The following is a 26,192-nucleotide window of genomic DNA, read 5'->3' as shown; positions in this document are numbered from 1 at the left end:
AGGCTTTAAGACTTGTTCATAGAAAGTGGAACTGTTCTAGTGTAATCGCATTAAAGATGTAAACAGCAGCATTTCAGCAATTACTGTTCTCCTTCTGCCAGCTCGCTCTCACAAGCTGGTACGACAGCTCAGCTGCCTGCACCCAGCACAGGGTCCAGAGCAGCCAAAAGCAGTTATGACTTCCCTGTGTCTTTCCCACAGGCTCCTGTGACTGGGATTAAGATAAGGCCTGGACTGGTGTCACAAGTACTTTTGACAGCATCTTGGCTTACTGATATCTGCTTTTAGGCACTTTCAACGCCAGAAGCTACTTCAGGAGGTACTAATGAAATTTGATGATGAAGTGTTTCTAAAATTAGAAGTGTATTGATGGAAGAGAAAGCACTCCTCTCCATTAAAAGAAACAAACATCCCTGTTTCACACCATTTCTGCATTTACATTTCTCTTCAAGATCTTATTTCTTCACACTGTACAGCAGTGGGGACTACCCACAACCAGTTACTTCTCCTTTAGTGATCAGACAGTACAGAACCAACCAGGCAACAATAAAGAGTCCAAACCCATCCTTCTAGAAGTCTTCACAATGTCTACTCCACTGGAGACCTCCTCCTCCTGCTCCTCCAGGATCTGCAGCTTCCTGATTCTCTTCATCACTGGTGTGACTGCAGTTTTGTACAACAGCCCCACACTTGAAGAAATGGCCCATCAGATATTCCTGACTCCTCAGAATCCACTTGAGCTTGATTGGGAAGGTACTGCAAAGCATTTATAACCCAAGTATAAAATGGGAGCCCTAGTTATACAAGAAGCATTACATAACTCAGATGCTAAAGGTGTCTGCTTCAGACAATAGTTTAAGTGGGCAAGCACAAACAAAAGCTGCAGCTATTAAACCACTGAAAGATTTAAAATTGCTGGTGCAGAGCTACCTCAGTTAGCTTCTGTCCTCTTAGGCCTGTCTGAATTCTCCAGTTTTCCAGTAACATTACTGCGAAAAATTTTAATTTACTTCAACTATTCTGGGTTTGTAACTTGAACATTTGCCAGCTAAAAGCATTCTCCCATCTCAGCTCAACCCTCCTCCCTCATAAAACTCCCCAATTCAGAAGCATCTCAAAAAAACAGAGCCAGAATTACACATTTCTTGTAGAACTTGATATCTCCACTATGTTTCCTTCTTAACCTTTGCAAAGAGAGGATTTAAACGAAAACACAAAGGCATATGGAAAACAAGTCCCTCTGCTCAAAAACAGCTTTGCAAATGCAAATGCTTATAGAACACTTGGCCACATGCTGTGCATTTACTCTTTGCAGAGCCATGTACGAAGTCTAGGATTTCTGAATTACCCAAACTTTTTTTTTCTACCACATTTACTCTAATTTTTTTACAAGAAAAAATCTGCACACAGCATATGACAGACAGAAGACACTCTTAAAAATCTTATAACTAATGCTTACACATGCAAAGAGCATTTTGTAACCTTGAGTAAGATGACTGACCAAAAAAAAAGCAGCCACACCTTTACATTCCTTTTTTTTTGTGCAAGGAGATGAACTTCTCAATTAGTGCAAACAACACACAACAAGAGTTCAACAGTACAAACCCCCCCATGAAACCAATACCTTTCTGCATGGGCACCTTGCTGCCCTCTGCACCTGCTTCAGAAAGCTGAAGTCAAACAAGCAGATACATCCTCTACTCCTTTTTTCCACAGAGGACCACTTTCAAAATCCTGAAGGAATGGGCACAATTACTGTAGCGAGAAATTCAAATATATCCTACAAAGAAACTTTTTGCTTCAAACCCAGGGAACTACATAAACAATCACAAATCCCATGTGCACATCCACCAGTCTGTAAAACTATCCATTTTTTATCAGGCTTAAAATAAATGCTCAAATACAGCTCCTCAGAAAGAAGAAACGAGAGCTGCCTATTGATTTTGTATCAGGGCTACCTCAGAATAGAAGGGGAAGAACATAATAGTTGAAACAAATGTTGCCCCCCCATCCTCCCTGCAGAAAGCACAAAGGCTTTAAAAAACACGAAACCAGCTCAACTGTATAGTTACCCTCTGAAAGGCCATCAATTACTTAAATTGGGCTGTGTGGCAGGGAGGAATAAAAATGAGACGGGGTCAAACCAGCTCTGGAATTAATTTGGGAGAGAGAGGGTATATTTCAAAAGAGGGAGGGTTTTTATTCTCGCCTTCCCTCCTCCCTCACTCTCCAGCAATTGTCATGGCCCGAAGAGACAGCAGAAGATTTCATTAATAAATTTATTTCAACTTTCTTTTCAATGGTGCTAAAAATGTATGCAAATCCATTCATAATTAGGTTTAAAAATTCCATTTCATGGGATAATCAGACTTCAAAAAACTCAATTTTAGTTTTAATCAGATTTTAACAAGGATATTAAGTCCATTTCGTTCAGAACAGGGAGAAACAGTGAATTTAACACAAAATGTATTCAAGCTTAGCCCTGGGAGATAATTAAATAAAATTAATTTGGCAAGGGTTGTCTGTAAATGGAAACGCTCCAGACAGCAGAGCACATTTCTGAAGGAAACAAAAGCAGTTCATTACTGTACAAACAGATACAAAGCTTATTGTTCAGACAGAAGGGAATCGCAGCTCTTCCACAGCAGCAAGACAACCTGAGCCCTCAAGCTGCCTCTGACAAACACAGCAGTTTGTGGAGGAGGAGAAGGTGGTTATTTCCTTCTTGTTTCAGCTAAGTCCCTAGCACAGCAAGGGTGGAAAACGCAGGGGACAGAATATACAAACCTAATGATCACAAATCAACAGGCACAGGAAAGGATAAGAAACAACCCAGTGAGAGCTCCTTAAAACTATGAAAATTCACATGCAATTTCAGGCTGTCAGTAACATTCTTGTCAGACACAATTCTACTGAATGCCATGCACTAATTTAGTCCCTACACCATAGATCTGAATAAAACTTAATGCCAAAAGCATCCCATTCTCCCTGATAAAAGCCAGGGACCAGTATGGACACTAAAACTTTGGTAACTGTCCTTCTGACATTTGGCCCTTCTGAACTGAAAACATTTATTTTGTAGCCCTTACAGTCTTCAACACAAAAGTGCAGTTCTTTTAACACTGCACATTACCAGATTTGTCTGGCATTTAATGACTAACATCACACTGTACTAGAGAATGTTCATGAAAATCACTTCTGGCAAGTACCTAACCAATGTGCACCATGAAAACAAACCTCAATGGCTGACACTAAAGCAAAGTTAAGGGGTTAATTTATATCCTCCAAGCTTTTCCCCAACATTGGACACCCTTAAGATTCAGCTGGACAAGGTGCTGAGCCATCTTGTCTAGATTGGGCTTTTGCCATGAAAGGTTGGACCAGAAGACCCTTAAGGTCCTTTCCAATATGATTTTCTGTGAACCTCTACTGACCTAAACACACTAGACAAGTATTTTAGAAGAAAAGCTATTTAAATATCTGACTAGAGTCAAAAGACTGAAATAGGGTATTTATCTTTAGCAGTTAGAAGAAGTCATATAGATATAAGCACATGCATTTTCCAAGACCTGTATACCCAGTTGGAAAAAAAAAAAAATTTGAGCACTTTTCACTCTTCCTCTCTACCAGCCTTCCAAATCTATCAGTTATTATGAAGTGCCAGATGCATTTCCCCTTGCCAGCTCCTTGCAGACAGGAGAGCCGATAGGTGTTCTGTCACCTTGACAAGTGGACCAGATATCCAGAAGGCAGATGATGTCTTTGCCAAAGTCACACTGGAAACAATCAGGCCTAATGAAAGGCTTGTCACAGAATAGGATGGATGCCATCAACCTTGGCTGCTAAATTTGCAGAAAACCACCTGAAGCCACAAAGCTTTCAGTCTACTGATACAAAGAGCATACAGACAGAAACGTTATCTAGGAAAACAGAGTGGAAAAAAACTCATAACTAGGTTAAAGCATCATCATCTTGTGGAGTGAGTCAATAGCAGAGCTGTGAACTAACACCAAAAACTGTCCAAGCTAACTGATGACTCCTCTACATGAGGACACTGATCCTGAACACATTCTCAAATCCAGACACCCCATTTCTGTCCTCCTTAGGACAGAAATCCCAATTTCAACCCCTCACTGAACAGCTTCATGTGTACCACAGAAACAGAATGATTGTTTCATTAAAACAGGAGAGAAATTAACTTGCTCAGCAGGGTATAACTCAGGAAAATCCAGAATTTCATATTTCTTCCTACCCAAAAGATTGATCTTCCTTTCACTACACTGTTCATATCAGAGTGTCTCTGGAAAAGAGTTTAAACAAGTAATGAGAATTCAAAAGCAATTCCAGCAAGAACAACTTGTGCTAGAAAATGGTTCTTGCAATAGTTGCTCATTACTCCCCACAAAGAGGCCTAGGAATTGTTAACTTGGGTGATGAGAGAGCAGAGAATAATGCAGAGAAAGGGCGTCGGTAAGACTGAGTCAAAGTGGCACTTGAAAAGGAAAGAAGAGATGCTTAAATCTCCCGTAAATGCATTTCTAGGAAAGCCCAAACAGTGCCTACCCTGGCTGGGCTCTCTGTCAGATCCTATTTCCATTTACAATGAGAGGCAGTAAAAGTTGAGCGCAGCTTCAGTGTGCAGAGGTTTCTAACACACTACTGAAAACACATCATCCTCTTGCAAGAATGCTGTTCTGCAACAGCCATGACTTCATTAGGAGAAACGTTTCCCTGCCAGGTGATGACCAAACTATGTGCCAAATACATTTTGGTGCACTAGCAGCCACTAGGAAAAAAAAGAAACCAAAACGACAGAAAAACAAAAACAAACAAACAAAAAAACTAAACCAAAAAAAAAAAGGAAAAAATAAGCTTTGCCAAAGCACTCCCTGCATCTCAGATGAGCGGCAGGGATGGAAAGAAGGATCCCTCCACCTCCACAACTGCCTTGGCTACGTGGAATAGTTGGGCATGTTTTTTCTGCTGAGAAGGCCTGGCTCCATTTTCTACAAGTTATTCTGATCCCACAGAAAGCTTAACTTGAAAACAGGAGTCCCGAGTTCTTATTTCAACTGTCCAGGTCACCACTTTGAAAATAACCTCCAGACACCAACTGATTCCAGGCGTTCACTAAACACAGGGATCCACTTAGCCCCCAAACCTCCCATCTCTGCTTTCAAAATGGGAATCTTTCCAATTATCACAGGCCCAATTCTCCTGACAGGCTGGTGCAGTGTCTGCTCTCTTTCAGGAAGCTCACTTCAGGCTGGGATTTCCAGCTTATAGTTCCTCCTCATCAGTACAGGGAGAACACAGAACCAAACCAACCTGTGTAACAATTAGCAGCAAATTACAGAGAGAGAGAAGCAGCAACACAGTAAAATCAGATCACAATGTTAAGACAAAAAAATGCTTTCCATTTTATCTCAAAACTGCAAGAGAAAAAGGCATCATAGCAGCAGTTTAAGAAGCTCACTTATAACACTTCATAACTTTGTTTCATACTGTTTTAAATAAGAAAGATTATAACCAAAAGAATATCAAAGCAAAACATTTTTCTATTTATTCTATGCATGGAGTACATAACACTTCCCATCTGCAAAAGTGTTTACTTTTTAAAAGGTGGAGGGACACCTTATAAAAATCTTCGTGCTTCAGTAAAATCCATGCTGATGAGAGTTAAACCTTCATTCTAGAAGTCTGCTTCATGTCTTGCACGCAACTCTGGATTTTCCCATCTAGACCAGGCAGGATACCACCATCTCTGACACTGGACCAGAGATGGATTAGTGAATAATCCAATCCAACGTGGCAATTTCTGTGCTATAAATTACTTTAAAATAACAAACAACACTTATGTTATCACAGCTAGTTCAAGAGAACCTTGGGGCATTTACCACGTTAATCTTTTAACTCATAACATTTCAAGTTCACTATGCCCTTTAAGTAATGTTTGAAAATGTTGTGCAGTGCTTTTGCTACTACAAGGCACATTCCTTTATTTCCTCTCCCAACAATGCATTCACCAAAGTATAGATACAAGCACATTCCCTTCAATAACATAGCTTGAGAGCAAAGAGAATATAGTCCAGGTAAAGATATGCTTTGGTCAAAAATACTGGCAAAAAGGTCCTAAGGGAGGAAAGATTGAAGCTTAAGGACAAGGCTTACATAATAATACCACAATGCATTTCAGCCAGCTTGTTGGAATTAGGAGTGTTTTAAAGACACTAAAACATCAGAACATTTTATGTTCAGACATTTCCAATTTTCTCTCACCCCATTTTGATGTTGCTACCCTATTACATACAATTAAAACTGAAAATTAGACCTCTCCTGGCTGATCCAGTACAGAACTCCTGCTCTGATGACAAACCAAAGACAAAGGATTAAAGAGGCACCTTCCTAGCTACCATCAGAAGTATGAACCCTTGTTCCAGGCACTGATGAGGTTAAGCACTCGCCAGGAGTGAATAATTTTCAAAGCACCATCAAGATAACCTGCACCAAATAAGCTCAGAAAAGCTTCTTGGATGATACAAATCTTATTTCAAGTCTTATCTATGCTGGTAGATAAACAATTCTTAATAGTTCAGCAAATTTTTCAGCAAAATGTGTATTTCTCAGCATGAACAAAGGTCAGCTGTTCTCACATGGCAGGTCCTGGCCCACAGTTGTTGTTCTGTGGGCAGAAAGTCAGACATGGCTGTCTAAGATTCAGCCCAGAACTGGAGCTAAACTATAGTAACTGCTCTATCACCCAACAACCCCTTCCCAGACAAAAAGGGGGAGAAGGGAAGGAAGAGGAGGTTCAGAGGTTGAACTGAAAATGGATTTAAAGAAACATCCAAACTAACATGAATTCCAGCATGAAGGAAACTTACACTCGGCACCGCAAGGGTACAATAGTCACAAGGAACAGGAAGGCAATCCTCAGGAGCAGGAGCAGCAGGATCATGAGCCCAAGCAGGAGACCCCTCCTCCTCAGCAACCTTCTCCCTTTACACTGAGCATGACATTCATGGGACGGGACACACCTGTAGCCAGCTCAGGTCAGCTGCCCAGGCTGACTCCAAACTGCCAATGGCCTGAAGACTGTGGCAGGCCTGTGATTCTATCCCACTGAAACCAGGACACTGGTCTACTTTTATTCATTAACCCATCCTCCTTTCCCAGCTGCAAGTTTCAGAACCCCAGTATTACACAATGCCTGCAATTCCAAACTAAAATACACTGCTCCACTCTCCCTGCTCCTGAGGCCCACTCCCTTGCTTGCACATTGGTACATGAGCACTCACATAAAGTGGGACTGGAAAGGAATTTTTAGTTTAGGTCTTGTCTAGTCCTTTGCTATTATGAACTCAATTCACCTCTTCCATAACCTCATGAGCTTCAACCTCGCAGCAGTAATTTGTGTCCTCTTGACTCCGCAGGAATCTGCATTCAGGACTTGGTCTTTCTAAAAGTTAGAAACTCCTTCTAGCTATATTCACAGCAGGGTTACAGTGACTGGATTTAAATACCAATGCTAGTCTGGAGTATAGATGGTTCTTTTTCTCACTGGTACTGATCCCCATTTGGTCTCCTCCCCTCCGTCCATGTATTTCTTGGCAGCAACTGCATCTCCTGCCAGCCTTTGCCAGGAGTCCAGTCCTTCCATCCTCCCCTGGTTCAGGGGGCTCTTGGATTCCTACCAGCAACCCTTTTCTGCATTTAGTTCCTACTGTTTTCCTCCACAGTGGCTGATCAGAACTCTGAGAATCATCTCCCAGCCCATCTACAGAGGCACTTGAACACCTTCATCTCCATGGAATTCTTCCCTTGGTGAATCCTACATGTAAGAATTAACAGCCATCCTCTTCTAAACAAGTACACAACTTCTTCTAGTACTTTCCATTGCATGTGCTACATTTTACAAAAGAAGATTGCATTCAGCTCCCAGTTCCGTGGTGCCTTGTGCTTTGCTTCACTGTATTTTGTCCCACTTCTTCCCTCTAATCCTTAGGGTCACCCAGTTCTGCGTATCCAGCTTTTCTGTATTTATGAATCCTCTGAACTTGGCATCATTAGCAAAGTGTTATCAGCACACACCAAATTTCTGCACCAAAACCATTAATGGAAATACTAAATAAAGCAGATCCCAAGGCTAATCTTTGAGGAATTCTACTTAGCCTTGCATTTTCCTTCCAACAACACTAAATCTATCCATTCTTAAACATTCCTCATACACCCTAAGATGATCCTATTAATTTCCATCTTCTCCTACATGGTTTATACTTTCCCAAGTAAATGGCTCTCTTCATCAAATGTTTCAGTGAAGTTCTAATAAATACGATCTATTGTGCTTTGTTTGAGAAGATAAATTCTCTAGACAACGAAAGCTGTTAGGTTAGTCTGGCACAATCCATCTTGGTACTCCTTGATCCAATGAAGAAGGTAGATCCCTTGCCCTGTAGATAAAGGCCATGCCCACCAGTACAGGGGAGTAGCACAACACAAGTTTTAAAACTTACTGAAGTGTTTTGTTCTTCTTCGAGCTAGAAAAGACCTGTGTGTTTTGAGAAGGGTTTTGAAAAAGGCATTGCTGTGCTAAACCAAAATCATCCTCAGTAAGGACATTCAGGATCCACTTTTACATTTTTGTTTAGAACTTTCCCTGCAAAAACAAAACTTTGGGGATAACTGAGGTGCAATGCAGAGCACATCTAAGGGACAGAGAAGGCACAGCACATCAGCAGCCCCAGCAGACAATTCAGAACTAAAATACCAAAATAGGAGTGGAAAGATAAAACTAAAAATGAGCTAGAGATTATAGTGGTTATTGGGTTTGTGAAAATGACCATATGAGAGGCTAAATCAAAATCAAGCACAAGCATTTGAGCTCTCTGGCAGTAGCAAACCACCCCCTTGCTGATTAGTCTCTGCTATTTAAATGATAATTTCACTTTAAGGGAAACAGGACTGCTTAATGTAAGGAAAGTGGCTCTTTATAAGAGTGTCTGTATTTTTGAAAGCTTCTCCTTCACAGCAGAGTGAGCACCAAAGTTCAACCCATTTACACATAACATGGGTCACTACATGCTGGAAGAAAGCAAGCTACTTTTACTCAGCTGTTTTCCAACAGCATCTCAAACACTGCTTGCAAGAAATATGGCAGCAACAAGCAAGTGACTGGGGCTCCCCATGGCAAATGAATCACCTGTTATGCAGAAAACAACACCAGCACACATTTCTAAAACCACTCCTTATTCCAGCAGAAAGAGAGCCTCAAGTTTATTGCTTTTGGAAATCCACCCTATAGTCAAGCTGGGACAATGCTCTATATTCAGATAGAGTGTCAATGTTAAACGAAGTGGTATTTTCCCATAAAAAAAAAGGGTCCACTGCATCTTCACTTGCAAAATAAACTTCTTATTCCTCTAGTAAGAATCATCCATCTATTCTTTGATGTCATTATTCCCCATACAGTTCCTGTAGGCAAAATACCAAAATTCCTCAAGTTATTCTGCAACAAAGAAGATGGATAGTGTCCTAAGCTACTGCTCAATAGCTCTCTCTATCTCCAGAATGCCAGATCTGTGATCCTGGAAAGACAGTTTCTTTAGCTGTGCCCAGAGCTTTGAAATGCAAAGAAAGGAGAGACATATTTTTTGATGTGAGCTTGCTTACTTCTTACTCTGATTATACACTACAGTCTCAGTCTGCCTAGATGTTAGGTGTTCATCCGTTACGTTTTACATTGTTCCTATCTTTCCTTTAGCCTTAAGACTTATTGCTCTGATATATTCAAGAGGAAATAAAAGCATTAATGACAAAAGCAAAGAAACACTAATATTTTTTAACATCAAAGATCAGAGTTTTAGAGAAAATTAATATTGGACAGGAAGATATGGCAAGAAGCTTTGCCCAGCATTTCAGTGATGTACTGCCAGGAACAGACTGACAACATTTTAAGAAATCCACAAAAAGGGGTGCAGATGCTTGCCATATTAAATTAAGTAGATCAACAACATAAGAATGGGAGAAGACTAAACTCTGGCTAAAGCAGAGATTTGACACCAGGCTTCCAAACATCACCTTTAAATACATTACTCCCTTCCAACACCCAAACATGGCCTGAAGTCTCCCAAAAAATGCATTCTGATTATTCTGAGAACTGGAGCTTTAGTTTTTGAGATGACAGAGGAACATTTTCTCCCCACCACACACAAAAAGCATTTTGTCAAGGAAAACTAAAACCTAAGTCACTGTGGAAAGTGAAGAATAATGCACATATTAACATAACACAATAATGAAGAACAAAGAGCTTAGAGCAGTAGTCCAGCATGTGCTGCATGTGACATTCAATAGGTGACAGCTTCCTCCAAGACTTTGCTGTGTAAAGAATAATGACTTCAGTACACGTGCAATTATTGTAAGCCAACCACAATTTGTTTTATCCTGAAACTTCTACCTCACTCTCCAAGGCCACTAAAGATCTCCTTTTGAACTGTTCAGGCACTTTTCCCTCAAGAAGACTTCAAGTGATTCTAAAGCAACGCTTTAATCTTTTACAAATTAAAGTCCTAAAAACACTGAGCACAAAACCTTTACTTTGAAATAAACACAAAGATTATGCTCATCATCCCTTCCAACCCAGGCTGCTCATTGCCTCTGCCCTGCTTTGGAACTGCACAAGTACTTCATTTCTGCACCCACACAGTGAGCCTGATGAGGAAACCTATCTGGCTGAAAGCAGTTTTCCACTTGAGATTACTTCTCCCCACGCAGGAGCACCTCTCATTTTCACACAGCCACTGGTATCAGAAGCCCCACTTTACAGGAATGGCAGAACTGCTGTAAGTATAGACTAACTTATCCTGGCAGAATTATGCAAGAGAAATTCACACAACATTGATCCCTATGCAGAAACCAGCATAAAGTGTGTTTTGAGGGACTTTGTGGAACATTAGCAAGCTGCATACATTCGCTCCCTTCACAGAGTGAATTCTTCAACATTTATCAAACACTCAAATTCAGTGGAAGGCAAAATTGTTGATGATAAAATTAAGCTCTTCAAAGTAGCTGTAGAAGGTAGCACTGTGTCTGCACAGGACAGCAGCAGAGAAGCCTTCTGTGAGGTAAGCTGAGACCACATAACTGCAGAAGTTTCTCTAATAAGCATAGCTTCTCTTTTTGGTTCCATTTTTGTTGTTTATTTGTGAGGGTTTTTTTAATGAGTGTTTCCCACTACATAGTGTTTATCTCCGTTTTTGGTGCTCTGGGAATTCCCACTGTGATGAGACAGCTTGTTTTAAACTGGGAATCTTATAAAGAGCACTTGTGCAATTTTCAGTATGTTCCCAGATCATAAATTACAATTTCCATAAAACTTAAGATGTACAAAATGAAGTATCAATATCTTTATACGATGCTAACTGTAATTTTCTTCTCCTGTTAGGGACCTAGCTCTAAAATAAGGGGCCACCATTAGCCAACCAGACAAACTCAACCCCTCATGCACCCAAACACAGAAGCCAGCACTTCAGTACAAGTCAGTGGTAGTTAGAAACAGCAGTCAGCACCAGAGGCCTTTAATTAGATCCATTTCTTACTTGGTGACAAAAGACCAGTGGGCTACAATAGGCTACTCCAGTAAAAATATTTGCTCAACTATGGAGTGATCACACCATAATCCTGGCATTTCTGGAACTAGCAACAGTAACTCCAGCCTTGTCTTCATTGGCTGCAGTTAATTAAGTATCCAGAAATGCATACAAGCAATTCAGATTATTTCAATATGCACTGCTTTGTATATCTGTCAACAGATTTTTTTTTTTTAAACCAGTAACAACTTATTCATAAGGGACATTCATAGAAAGGTAAATTACTACCTTGTGAGAAAGGAGATTATGAGCTTCATTCACTACTGCAAAGACATTCAACGCCTCGGATGGCAGAGAGTGCCGAGTAGCTAAGCATAGTTAATCAAGATTCAAAAAGGAAAGTAGAGAACTCCAATATTCTCCCTTCTCTTCCATTCACCGAAAAAAAAGAACACTAATCCACCACTAAATGCAGAATCAAGAAATCTGATTCCCTTTCCCTCCCTCTCTCCTCCCTTCCCCCCAGCTCCAAAAGCAGAACTGCATGGAAGGACTTCCCGTACCCAACGTAGCACCTGGGTAACTACAAATTACAACTGTGCTAACCACAGGACTAAATACAGATGCCTGCCACTTAATTAAACCCTTTCTTAGAGGGGAAATGCATACACATTCACACTATCTCCTCTTCTTAATAGGTCTCAGACATTGCAGGAAGCTAGTCCCCAAGACTTGTCAGTGAGCCAGCCCACAGATGTTTCAGGAAGAAAACCAGGTCAGCACTAACAGGTTCACTTCTTTGGCTCTAGGCGACAGGTCAGCAGATCAGTGTCTGCTGTCTGCAGCTGGCAGGCTCCAGCAAGTGAAAATGGTCCTTAAGCATTGGCCTGAATTCCTGTCAAATCTGCACTTCTCTTTACAGGCCTGGACAGCTAGCATGCGAAACAGCTACAGCAGCTTAATGCGATATCATCACCGAAGCCAACTAAATTTACCCTTTCAAATTGAAGGACGACTACAGGTACTCTCCAAACCCACGCTTCATTAAACCTAAGAGTCCCTCCAGGTCAGCCTTACACAGCAGGCATCAGGGGGCCGAGACCTGCTTGCCAACATAACCCCAATTAGATGCAACTCCAGAACGTCCAACAGCATGACGGGAGCCTCTGAGCAGCGCAGAAGTGTCCAAGCACAGGACTTTTCTTTCTGACGTGGCAACTTCACCACCAATTCCCATCCTGTATCCCATGGCCCTTCAGAAAAGCACAGCTGATCTCTCCATTGCTTCCCTGTGATGGGCAGGGAAAAAAGGAAAATGATTCCAAGTAATACAAATAAAATCTTTTAATTGATATTCTACACACAAACACCAAGCCTCCACTATTTGCAACAGGAAATGGTGCCTCAAGAAGGAATCATCTATTTAAATAGGCTATTATCAATATCTTTACAATCCTTGATTACTCTAACATCAAAAATCTGTCACTGATGTAAAATAATACTGCTGTGTGTACAAAGGTCTTTGAGCCCAGCAGGTGAAAACGTAAAAACGTCATATAGTCACTAATTCCAATTTAAAAAATAAAAACACACAAAACAACAAAACGCCAAACCCTACATCACACAATGTTATTTATTCTCTCTCTCTCTCTCAAAAACACATATACTAGAACTCCTCTGAAGCTATTGCTTGTGGTCTACTTGTCAGCCATCATAAATTTGCATAACTTTTCAGCAAAACTTCAACCTTTCAAAACTTGTAATATTCTTCTGCCACTTATGGATAAATACAAAGACAAATTTAGCATTGACATTTGTCAGCTGCTATCAGTGACTATCAGTATCTTCAGTATCTGACTTACTAACTGCCTCATCTTTAAAACATACCTGAGCACATCATGTTGCATCATTCTGTACTCCAGGACATACCTGTTTACAGACAGCAGGATCACCTGGCTAAGTCATTAGAAGACAAAGGCAACACCAACCGATCAGAAAAGCAGCAGCAGAAAAGGCTTATTTAGATTAAAAGCTCACAGAACAAGAACTCTTTTTTTCATTTGGGTACCTTCTGCATGTAACAGTGCTGCTCTACAGGATGCAATTCTAATGCTTAGGACAGAAAGAAAAGCACCAGGCTTTGAACTCCTATGAAATAAGCCAAAATTAAGAACATGTGGTGTAAATATGATGTTTACAGAGCTGGCCTGAAAAACACTCCACTCTGTATGCCGTTAGAAAAACACACACAAATCTTTTCTACACCAAGTTACTACCATAAGGACCAGACAAGGAGACAGTGACTGCATGCATGCAGCATTAAACACATTTCAGAAGACTTGATAGCAACAATGAACAATTTTCCTTAGACGAGCTGACCCTTCTTCAGGTGCCCAGCGGATGATTTTTAGGTCAGGCTGAGCTGAGCCTGCCAGGCTGGAGCAGAGCCCCAGTTCTACCAGCAGCAGGAGAAAGGATGCCATCTCCTGGGTGCTTCTGCACACTGCCAGCCACATAAAGCACCTGCCTTCTCCCTCGCATACCACCTTCCAGATGAATTTTCCTTTTAAAATACTTGTTGTTTAATGGCAGTCAAAGAACTACCTGGAAAATATCTCTAAGCTAATAGTCCAACTATGAAAAAAACAACAGAGTCTGTCATGATTAGAATGTTCTTCAGTGAGGATGGTCAACACCTCGATTACACAAATACTGGATTCTGAGGAAATACAAACTACAGCAGCGCATCCTGAAGAGAGAGAGTACAAGAAGCTTGTTTTCTCAGCACAAAACTCTTGCCTAATAACTACGTCCTACAATAGTGATACATAAACACCCTTCTCAAAGAGAGCAAACTCCAATAAAAATAAGGCTTTCTACTCACAAAGCAAGAATTCCAAAAGATAGTGGTTTTTCCTTTCCACAGTTGAAACCAAATCCTACAGCAGAAATATCAAGTCAGAGCAACACATGACAAATGTAAAAAATCCCTGGCAGCGTAACAGTAACATACAAAAAAAGACCTACGAGACAAAATTACATCCATGATAAAAGACAGAGCCAACTATATCAGAAAGTAAGCAGTAAGACCAAGATATCAAAAGGACATACTTGAACACAAAAAAAGATTTTGTATACATGAATCATACATAACTACGGTGTGTATTATTTTATTATCTGGGCATTGTGCAGCTTGCAAGTCTGCTACCAAATGTTTGTACAAGGCAGGTGTGATTCCAAGGGCAAATTCTGGAAAGAACACTGCACAACAGCCATGTTCGAGAGCTAAAGCTGCCTTTGTTTCCATAGTGTGAGAGCAAAAGGAGAACCCAGGAGCTTACCAGGGGAATCCCAAACTAGAAAACATAAGATTAGCCTTTGAGTAAACTGCTAATGAACTTGTTTTCACCCTAAAAGGTGAAGCATTATAAATGCTTAGCTCTTTCATTATTACTAAAAAGAGACCAGTACTAAAAACAGTAGGATTACCACTAGGCTCCTAAAAGCTGCACCTACTTTCCAAGTATTACTACATAAAATTACACTTGAAGGTCTGATCATAAGCCAATCTGACAAAAAGCCTGCTGGGACCAGACAATCAGTGAGCAGAAACCACCAAGAGCAGACACAGAACAAGCCCTGTGGAAGTGCTGGAGGAAATGAAAACCCATCCTCTCCTAAAACGCCACGTGCCGTGCGCGCTTCCCTTACATTCTCTGTAGCACTGAGAAGCATGATAAGGAAAGAGGAGAAATCTTCATGCATTCCCTGTTTCCTTGCTTATCTAGTTATTAGCAAACAGCACAATGCTCTGGCTCTTTGGGACAACCATCCAGCTTGTTCCCATTTTCTTCTACTATGAGATGGGCAATTAACTCTTCTCAGACTTTCACCAACAGCATATTCCAAGAACCTAGCTAGGATGAGTACTCCAGGAACCTAGATAGGATAAGGATCTCTCATCATCTTTATAACCCTGACCAAAAATTAACATAATTCATGCTGTAAGAAATCTAGAAAAAAAAAAAAAACCACACACACACCACAAATCAACACAGAAAGGGAGAGGGGAAATCATCCAGCCCCATTTACTACAATGGCATGCAAAAGATGATTTCTCTGAACAGCAATTCCCTTTGCTGTATGAGAAGACACCATTAATAGCACTAAACAATATGGGCCAATCAAAAACCTAACACTTCACACTGAATATTCTGCTTTCAAATGAAGGAGTTGTTAGACTTCAACAGGCAGAATCACTTGCTTCCATTTCTTTCTCAGTGTGAAATTACCTCATTAAACCTTTACAACTTGAGGTAAGTAAGAAGCTTTTACTCCACTCTCTGATAGAGCAGGTTTTGTGAGAAGGATTCATACTGTTTCTGCCCCATTCCTTGCCACAGGAGATTTAGCACCATTCTGACTTCATCTAGACATGTATCCCCAGCAGATAATCTCAAGCATGCTACCTACTAACATGCCTCTAGAAAAAGGTTCATAATCCTCATTAAAGAGAAAACACCGAAAAAAATTAAGGGGGCTTTCCCAAGGTGAAGATATGGATCTTTCACCTGAAGCAGTAATGTGCCCACACCACACGTGCATACCCAAGCAGCCCTACCCCCAGCCAGTCCCAGCAGCACATAGTCAAAACCAGAGCTGTGTCTGCATGTCATGAATGGAATAAAGAAACAATCAGTAAAAATAAGTTCTGTGGTTCAGGCTGCAGCTCAGGCCCTGATCCAATATGAAAGGTGATCTATTCTGCAATGCTCATATCAATACAGCTATTTACAGACAAGCATCTGTCCTTCTCGTGTAACAAGAATGTAAATATTTAGAGAAAATACAGCAGTGCTGAAACAAGATACACAAAAGCAATGCAGCTACACAGAAAACCTTCTGCAGTGGAAGAAAACGATCCGAATATGCACCATTTCCAGCCCCTCTTTTCACCACATACATACCAGAGACCTTAAAAAAAAAATCTGATTCAATGCTTCAGATGTCAGAAAATTGAGTAACAGTACATAGAGACTAGCTGGGCTTGCAAAACACTGCTGGGGAGGGACAAGGGGGGTTTCTCCCCTTTTATAAGACACCGAGTTTATTCCATTTCTCGTATGACACAACGATATTAACAACTGCTCTTCAGCTGCTTTATGAAATAAAAGTCACAACAACAAGCTCTGACAGCTTATTTTGATACCCAGATTTCAAATAAATCATATTTACAACAATTTGTCACAATTCACTTACATTCGCTTCCCTAGACAGATCCTAAAAATTCTTAAGAGTTCACTTATTATGCGACAGAATCTCTAACTAAACATGAATGTGGCTATATGCAAGAAGTTCAAAGGACTCAAAATCGAACTTCACACTCAGAGTTGTTGGTCCAGCTGATTTGGTGAAAAGCATTTGTTTGTTCCCAAAGACACTTTGTGAATCTTACCATTCTTCTCATATCTAATAAAAAGTACTGGAAGAGTTCCTACACAAAAGCTAGATAGCAAGAAAGTATGATCAACACATTTCAGAAATCAGATGATTAAGGGGAAAGTGGTTTTAAAGGTTTACCTCCCTCCAGAGCTGAGTACATACCTGATATTCAAGCCAGTGGTCTGGTCCAGCTTCTCCCAGCTTTTTAGTTTACCCAGAAGTTTCTGAAGGAGAGATGAAAAGAAGAGTTAGAAACACAGAAAATGTTCTAACAGCTTTTCCACACATTTTTCTCACAATCCTCCATTGAAAGTCAGTGTCCTTCCTTTTCCTCCTATGGATTTCATTAGCTTCCTCTCTAGCACTCCTGGTTTGTCATTCTCCATCCCTCACAATGTTTTCCCTTTCACCACAGCTCTGTACACACAGAACCCATGTAAACAGCAGATATCCTTTTGCCTTTTTCACCTTCATTGCCATAGCTTCCCTCATGCTGACATTTAAGTTTGAGAAAGCCTGGTTCAAACCCATTAATTAAAACAGGTATATCTCAACTGACACAATACAGTAAGAGTCTAAAAATACAGGACAGGCACTCCTTATTCTGCTCATCCACCAAATGCCCCCAGCTCCTCACCTCATTTTCCAATTCAACAGTCACTAGCTGTGCTTGGACTTTCTCATAGCGTTCCAGTTTTCTTTGGAGACCTTCTACCTCCTCTTTGAGCAATCCGTTGTTTTCTTTCATTTCCCTGTGGTGAAAAGAGGGACACACAACTCAATTCACTCTCACAAACTTCCCAGAACACACAGAATTACAAGGGCACCATATGACATTGAACAGACATTATGACACTCAACTGACTCACTTCAATAACCTTCCCTGCAAAGCCACTGCTACAAAAAATCCACAGATTTATTGAACTGATTTTCTTCTACTCCAAGTGCTATCCTAATTACGTCCAAACAACCTGGAGTCTTGTATCTGCTTTACTGATTGGCAAAGCAGCAGGAAGGGTGGTAAAAGATTCCCAGCTCTGATCTTCAGTCATGCTGAAGGCAGGCTTGGAACACAGCAAGCAGCACACACTCGGGCTTTTAAGCTTTCTGTGATGACTGAGCAAGCATCAAAACTGCTTGGTTTTACTTTAGTAGAGGTGTGCAAGGCTGACATAAAACTAGTTCTAAGAAAAAATACCTTTAATATGTTGATATCATGTTTCTGTGCACAAAAAACAAGCATGAGAAAAGGATTCAAGATAAGCAATATAAAATACTAATGAAACAACAAGAGCAAAGCCAAGGGAAATTACTTAATTTTAGAATAAGACAAGCTATCAAGATCACTCATGCAATTTAGGGGTTTTTTGGTGGTTTTGTTGTGTTGTTTGTTTGTTTGTTTTTTTAAGATGCACCAAAAGATGGCAAACCAGTTTACTCAAAAAAAAAACCACCAAAACACCTTTAAGGCAAGTTATTTCACAGTATGTACAAACTTAATTTTTTCAAATCAGTTGCCACTTCAGAAACCCAGAAAATCTACTCTACCCAGGGCTATATTAGAATGCTTTTGAAATTTAAACAAAAGGCTTTCAGAACATTTTGCTGGAGTAACAGGCCTTTAAACTAGTGGTAACAATAACTAAGCAAAAACAGTTAAAGAAATATTCAGCTGTCTCTTCTCGCTACAGGTATTTCTTTCTCAAAGCTGTACAGAGTTCATCACTATCTTTAAACACTGAATTTTGTTCTAATAAACAGATATTACCACCCAGAACAATCAATATATCAATACACATTCTGCAAGGCTCTCACTGTGCTTAGGAAGACTACCCAGATCTTGTCAAATCATTTCATCTAGTAACCATCACAATACCGCTCAATCCATACAAAATATTTATATAAAATATTTAAACTTCCTTCTAAAAGGAAGTTTCCTCCTTCCCATAGAGAAGTCAAATAGAGGGACCTAAAAGTGCATATAGTGCAATCACAGCAGACACAGGAGAACATGGGATAAGCCTCTCAACACCTGAGCCCTCCTCTCACCTGAAGTAGGCATTTTCCTCCCTAAGCTGGCGCAATTCCCGCTCCATTTTTGGGAAACGGGCCAGTTCTGCCTTCATGTTCTTGACAATTACAGCATCGTGTTCCTGCTGGGAGAACTTCTGTTCCAGATCCTGGAAAACATGGGATGACAAGAGGACAGCAATGATTAACATGGAACTCCTAAGAGCTACTTCTCCATTGTACTTTTTAAACTCAAATCTTGACCAAAAACTTGACCGAAGTGGGAAGGGAGCTCAGTAGCTGATCTGGTCGAATCCATCCTTTCCTTTCAGCTGAGGAAGTCTCTTCTTGGAATCACAGAACTGGCGCTGAGGCTGGCTGAGTGCAGCTTTACTTCACAGCAAGCATAGGCAATGAATGCCACTACTAGCACCTGCTCAAACCAAGGCAACTCTCCACAACTACACCTTGCAGGAAGATGAGACAAGCAAAAAAGACACTCCCACCAACCTACGTGTGAATTTGAAAGAACATATTTAAGTCAGAATAGTTTTGAAAGTTTTGCATTTAATTGCACCTCCTAAAAAAGCTACACCCAACTCCCGAGGAAGGATCTTCTGGGAAGCAGAAAAGTAACTGTAGCTGCTCAGTTCATCCTCCAGTATTTGCAAAAAGGTTACTCTAGAAGCAAACTTCTGCAGAGCACTCTTGTGCTGTGGCACAAGATCAGGCAGAGCATTCCTCCAGAGTGCAGTGTCAGGAAATAAATCACCTTTCTAGAGCTAAAGCACACTGGATTATTTTTTTTCCAACCGATTGATACAACAAAGGTGAAGAGTGTCCTGTTACAGCTAAATGTAGGTAGCCTGGTCCAGCCAACTGAATGCAGTCAACTCCAGCTCTTGCTGGCCACCAGATCAGATTCTTACATGACAAAGTAAGCTTTTATTTCTGCAATAGTCATTTTTTTAAAAAAACACTCGTCTGTTCTTCCATGGAAGGAATTAAAAACTAAAGCTTTATATAGGCCACAAAGTTTCTTACCTTAACCTTCTGTTCATATTCTGCCAGTAGGGATTGGCTTGCCTGCAACGTCTGGATTTGCTGACTAGCCTCTTGCCATTTTCTATCAGATGTAGAGACAAGGGACATTTAGACCTCAGGAATCACATATCAGAAACAACCTCCTTGCAGAAGCACCTCTGACTAACATTTTCAACCAGCACTAACAAGGTATATGATGGTCTCTTACAGGTTCACATTCATACCATTGCCCTCTAATTTAGAAAAAAAAAAAAAAACACATTTTGATAAAAAGATGATTATTGAGAAATATCCAAGAATCAAACCACCTTAACTCTGAAGCCAACAAACAGACACAGTAAATAAACAACACCTTTGAAATTGAAGAGTTGAACTTAGCAAGCAAAGAAAATGACACTCAGATCTTTCAACCACACTTCAGCTATGATCTAAGGCTTGATATTTTTGTCCTGTTCAGTCTATGAAGTTCAGATTAGTCTTTCCCACCCACATGCCTTCTGTTAACTCTCTACCATGAACAAGAGATATCACTGAGATTTTAAGCTCAAGTTTTGGTATGCTTTTTTTTCCCCTCAAGGTACAATTAAACTGCACCTCAGAGCTAGTTTCAAACAACGGTTATAACCTGCACATCCAGATCAAAGAGCCCCTTTGAAGAGTGGAAATCAAACACTGCTGAAAGTTTTCTGAGTGACGATAGCTGCAGAAGACTGAAGTTGTTTGCCTTTTCTCCCTACAGTCATTCAGCCCCTGCTTACTTATTTTGAACATCCAGCTGTTCCATCAGTTCCTGCTTCTGAGATTCTTGGGTTGTCATCTGCATCTCTTGATTCATTATATTCCATTGCAGCTCTGATATTTTGCCTTTTAATATAGTGATTGTCTGAATTAACAGAAAGAAAGAAAGAACAGACACAGAGGCTATGACTCTCTAAGATGGACACGGGTGACAGACAGAAATTACAGCCAAAAAGAACAAAAATAGAACACAGACACTGAAAAAAAAATACAAACACTGAATCTAGAAACAATCCCACACTCTTGTAAAACTTCAGACCTGGAAACTCACCTCAAAAACAAAGGCAAGAGAAAATAATTTAGTCACTTTCATCTGTCATCCAATTTCCATTACCTATTAAGTGGGTGACCCCAAACTGGCATGAAATACATCAAGCTTCAAAGCCAGATGCTGATAAAACATAAGTATATATATATATATTAAAGTAAAAAATTATCCCACAACCACTCCAGATATATTTTGGCTGGGATTTAAAACTGAAAATGTCTGGGTTTGCCTCAAACAGAGCCCAGAAGCATTATGTTTTCCTTAAAAGTAGAGGCTGGTGGTTTTTAAAATTTTGTTTTATATCTTAGCTCTACAGAAAACCTCACAGGTTTCTTTCAAATAGCCATTGCTCAGCTACCCTTAGCAGACAAAGAAAAATCTCCAAACATTACACGTGTATTGAACAGACACACGTAGGCTTCTCATCTTGATACTGATGGATATGGAAATAAAAGGAGCACAAAAACAGAACTGCTGCACACACTTCGTACGTGGGCTCAGTTTCTCTCACATGCCAATACTGTCTCCCAGTTTCCAGTCACTGATAACTGGCTTGTTAAACATGTTCACTGCTTTATCACATGGATACATTTCCACCTAGGTATCTTCAATTCACAAGAACTGCAAAGTCACCCAAAGCTATGAAAGAATTAAAATAATTATTCTGTTCTTACTTCATTAGCTTCAGCTAATTTGCTCTCCTTCTCTTGCAGCTTCTTACTCATTGTCTCCATGCTCTTCTTATAGGATTTGTTCATCTCCATTTGTTCTTTCAGTTTATTTTCAGCTTCTGTTTCCCTTTCCTGATACTGCTTTATGCGTGTGAGCAGCTCCTGGTTCCGGTCAGCCTCTCGCTTGCAAAGGGAAACAAAAAAAGCAGAGAGATCTAAGAAGAGAGTAGCACAAAGGTGAAGTCAGTTTTGCTTCTCCTCATTACTGTGGTGACCAAAGCAGAATCATGAAACAACGTTACTCAGACCACAGCTTTAACCTTTGCGCTTGCAAGAGCAAAAATCTCACCAGCAGCATCTCAACATCAGGGAACTACCCAGGGCAACAGAGCTAGAAAATCAAGAGACAAAGTCTTCCAAATCTCTTAGACTATGAGAATACAGACTTGGCTCCATAGACTCCACTGCACACTCTCCAGCAGATCAAGGATGAGAATATTTGATGCTCCAATTTTAAGGTGACCCATGCACAGCAAACTGACTTTCTGAAACTCAGCTCTCAACAGCTGGGTTAAGAAGACAAAGTTCCCTCTGCAACTTCTGGGGATTGTATGAGGCTTTTTAATAGAAAAGAAACAGGGTTTAGAAGCATAGTAATACCAATGAATACAATAAATATTTTTATGCACTCTGACAACTTTTCATACATCATTTCAGTTTCTTCCTACCACAAATTGATTAAAACTTATTGAAAAAGAAGCTTAGTAAATTGCTTTGCTAATCAAAGCAAATCAAGACACGGATTTACATAGTAAGCAAGGATTATGCAAAGTAAAGTGAGGTTCCTAAAAACCTTTATCCACATGACTCAAAAAAACAGAATCTGAGCAGGGTAATTACCACACTGCTGGATTAGTGCTGCTCTCTTTTTTTGTACCAATATTTCAGGGGTTTCTGTGACTGCCTCAGCTACATTCCAATTTGAACTCCTCGTGGCTTAATCCTACATCACCTGACTTCAGAGGAACTAGGAACTTAGTCACTGACTCACTACTTCATGGCTACACAATAAATCTGCCACCTAGCCCCCTTGTCAAATACAAAAAAACATGCTTATTATTTTTTAGTTATTTCAGCTGCATATAAGACCTTTACTATGCAAAAAAACCCACAGATCTAGTACTTATTTTAGTAGAGTAGCTAAGCAATTACGAGCATAAAACCAGAGACCAACAGGAGCTGTTAGCCCCCAGGTGAGGCTCCCTGTTCCAACAGTGCAAGCTCCCTCGTGTGACACCCACGCTGGCGCTGCTGCCGCTCCAGTCAACTACAGTCACACAAACCAAACTCCTGCAACTGTGCCAGCTGAAGGTTAAATTCATCTGGGAGATAAACACTTCTGGGAGACACAAAGAACAAATCCCTTTTGTTCTTGCTCCGCATGACAACTCCAGTGCTAAACTAACAGAATCAAGCCATCAGACCATCAGTGTGCCAACCAAAGGAGGCTCTGACGCTCACACTCCCGTGTGCACCAGTGAGTGCAACGCACTGCGAGGGCATCTGTGGAGCAAAGCAGCTTGTGCTGGGAGCCTGACACCCACACCACCACCACATCTACAGTAAAAAATGCATCCCAGGAGCATTTGCTACACATTCACTGTAAGTCTTGCTCTACAGACAGTGTCCATCAGCAGCTGGAGAACACTAGGCTTGCTCCTGGAATGTATCTTTTGGTTGATTTCATCCAAAATTTGACTGTAAGCATTCTGAGACACACCACTGCAAACTAAAGCAGGGCATACAGGAAGTCAAGAGCACAGCCCTGACCCAAACCAGCACACCAGCACAGAAGCACTGTGTATGTCCTGACTGGGGCCTACGTCACCGAGCCAGCCGCCAGCGTCGCGCTCACCTCGTAGTTCCTGGCGTTGGTATTCGCCGCCTTCTCCAGCTCAATGCGAGCGCGCTTGTGGCTGAGCTCCATCTGCATCTTCTCTCGTTCCACCTGCAGGAGCTGGGATTTGGAGTGGATCTGCCCAGCTTGTTCTTCCAACTGGCCAGTTCATGTGTGAAAAGGGACATCAGACACCATCAACAGCACTGCAGGAACAGCACTACCTCCCAGCCCTGGCCCACCCACCATGGGCCACTTTACACACTGCACAGTAACCACCACGTTTGTGGTACCCATCTTCTCACACCAGCTGCAGATGGGGAAACTGAGCACTCACCAACATGCTCAGAAACTCATACTAGAGCAACGTCAGTTGTAAAGAAGCAAATTTCAATTTCTTCATTCAGATTTTGTCATTCAATCTCTTCCAACGTGTACTTTACTCTCTAAGAAGAGGTGAAACACTAACACTCCTCAAGGCTCATAAACGCAATAGCAGCTAACCATGAGTAGAGATTGTGCTCCCCAGGAAATTTAACTGCCAAGCAAAAGAACATTTTTCAACTACCTGCTGCTACATCATGCTTCCTTTTCAAGCCACCTTACAGCACAGACAGCACTAGTAGAGTCTAAGCAACATCCATTCAGTATATGGCTAATGAAGATTCTAACCAGAAAGAGCCTCCTCAAACCATCTCTGCTCCCAGAGATGTACCACAGACAAAAATGCATAAATTTTTGTCAATGTTCCAAATGCAAAGCTTATTTCATACTTAGTGAAATTATATGAAGATACAGAATCTTTATTCCAGCCCGATAAACAAGATCCAAGGTGTCAACTTACTCCATTCTTTATGGGCATAAGGCAGCTTACAGGAAAAAGTCAAAAAAAACCCACATGGATACAAACAGGAGCACAACTCATCAGCATATCAAAGCCACAGCACAAGGCAAGTCTCCTGCATGTGTCCAGGCAGAGAAACTTTAAGGAAGGTTGTGAAAAAATGTAACAAATGACTTACTAGAAAAATATTAATAAATACAAAGCTCCTTTGTTCAGCAATATGAAAACAACTTACAATTTAATTTCCTGAGCTGTTCTACGGATATAACAGGCAGGGAGGAAATTCAAAGGACCTTTCTTAAATTTTTCACAGAACAGAAATACATATGTCTGACACTTTAAAAAAAATTAAAGATTCTAGAATGTTGACCAAAAGCAAGTTTCCATTATTGAGCTTGCATGAATATCAATTTTAGAAAGAACAGTCAGATCTTAATGAAATCAATCCCAATTCCTGGAATCAAAAGGAGTCTACAACCACTCTGAAGTGACACTGCAGGCATCACCAAGCTGAGGACACCTCACCTGCATCCTCTGCTGGTACTGAATCTGTAAGGAGCTTTGAGATGATCCCGGCGCAGCCAGCCCAGACATCCCCTCCATACGCTGGGAAATAAAGTTGTTGAGGGATCTCAGGGTGGAGAATACAGTGGTATTATTTTCCATGTCCTCCATGGCTCTGGAAATACACAGAAAGCAATCAGCAAAACATTCAGAAAACCTACAGTACACTGTCTGCTTTACTGGGGAGATACACGACTGCCCTAAGGAAACATTAAATCTGATGTCTCCCAATTAACAGGGTACAAAACCCAGCCTGCAAGTCACTGCTGGGACCCACAGAGTACTGCTGGCATCAGCCTGAACCAGAAGCACTACCCAGCCAAGGCTGAAGCTGTAGGTCTCTGACATGACAAACTAATGCAAGACAGGCTGTTCTTCCCTGAGCTTTCCACCAGGACTGGTTGGTTTTATTTAAACACATTCTCCCCTGAACCTAAGCCCATAAGCGTACAAATAAAAGCTGCATTAACTTCTACAAACAGCTAATTCTCCTTTCCTGGAGAGCCAAGATAGATTCTGGGATACAAGTTAGTATTGTAGAGCAAATAGATCTACAGCACATAACACTAATAAACAGAACTCATTACTCTTCCTCTAAATATTTGAGGTTGATGGTGTGGGGGGATGGAATTAATTCCGTATTAGCAGCAAACTCAACCTTCTACACAAACTATTTTCCAAAAAGCACTTTGGAACCCAACCTCCAGCATTGAGGCTTCCCAAGCTCACTGATGGCTTCTGTAAGGAAAATCATTTCCTAGTTTATGTATAAGTTTTTTGCAGTTCTCGCCTCAGATTGGGAAAGGTAAAACCAAAAGGCCAAAACAAATGAAGCCTGGAGCTCAGAAAAGCCTGCAAGGTTTCCCAGGCTTCAGGAAGCCTCACGTGAGTCCCTCTGGTGACTGCAAGCCCCACAAAGCCTCAGCCCACAGAAGGTTCAGGAGCAGGAAAGTCAACCCCAACATTCAGACAGGCTCATACCAGAGACCCGAATGTGAGGTGAACATTCAGCTCACGCTCTCAGGGTAACACAGGAGTTAGTCTCTGGGTTTCTATCATCACGAACAGG

At 40.9% G+C, this 26,192-nt stretch overlaps 1 protein-coding gene across 1 annotated transcript in view; it reads right to left on the bottom strand.

The window, feature by feature from the left end:
* MAD1L1 (MAD1 mitotic arrest deficient-like 1 (yeast)) overlaps positions 1-25,234 on the bottom strand; it is a 361,734-nt gene extending 336,500 nt beyond the window's left edge. The window contains exons 1-8 of the mRNA XM_008948855.1: positions 25,085-25,234; positions 23,734-23,874; positions 21,822-22,001; positions 20,840-20,964; positions 20,082-20,163; positions 19,077-19,207; positions 17,665-17,779; positions 17,190-17,251 (exon numbers count right to left, since the gene is read on the bottom strand). Coding sequence (XP_008947103.1) covers positions 17,190-17,251; positions 17,665-17,779; positions 19,077-19,207; positions 20,082-20,163; positions 20,840-20,964; positions 21,822-22,001; positions 23,734-23,874; positions 25,085-25,234 — 986 coding nt within the window. The remainder of the gene's footprint in view (positions 1-17,189; positions 17,252-17,664; positions 17,780-19,076; positions 19,208-20,081; positions 20,164-20,839; positions 20,965-21,821; positions 22,002-23,733; positions 23,875-25,084) is intronic.
* Between the last annotated feature and the right edge of the window lie 958 nt (positions 25,235-26,192).

This window comes from Merops nubicus, unplaced genomic scaffold (genome assembly GCF_000691845.1).
Source record: "Merops nubicus isolate BGI_N331 unplaced genomic scaffold, ASM69184v1 scaffold16100, whole genome shotgun sequence".
Taxonomy (NCBI): Eukaryota; Metazoa; Chordata; class Aves; order Coraciiformes; family Meropidae; genus Merops; species Merops nubicus.
This window is presented reverse-complemented; position numbering and strand designations above follow the sequence as displayed.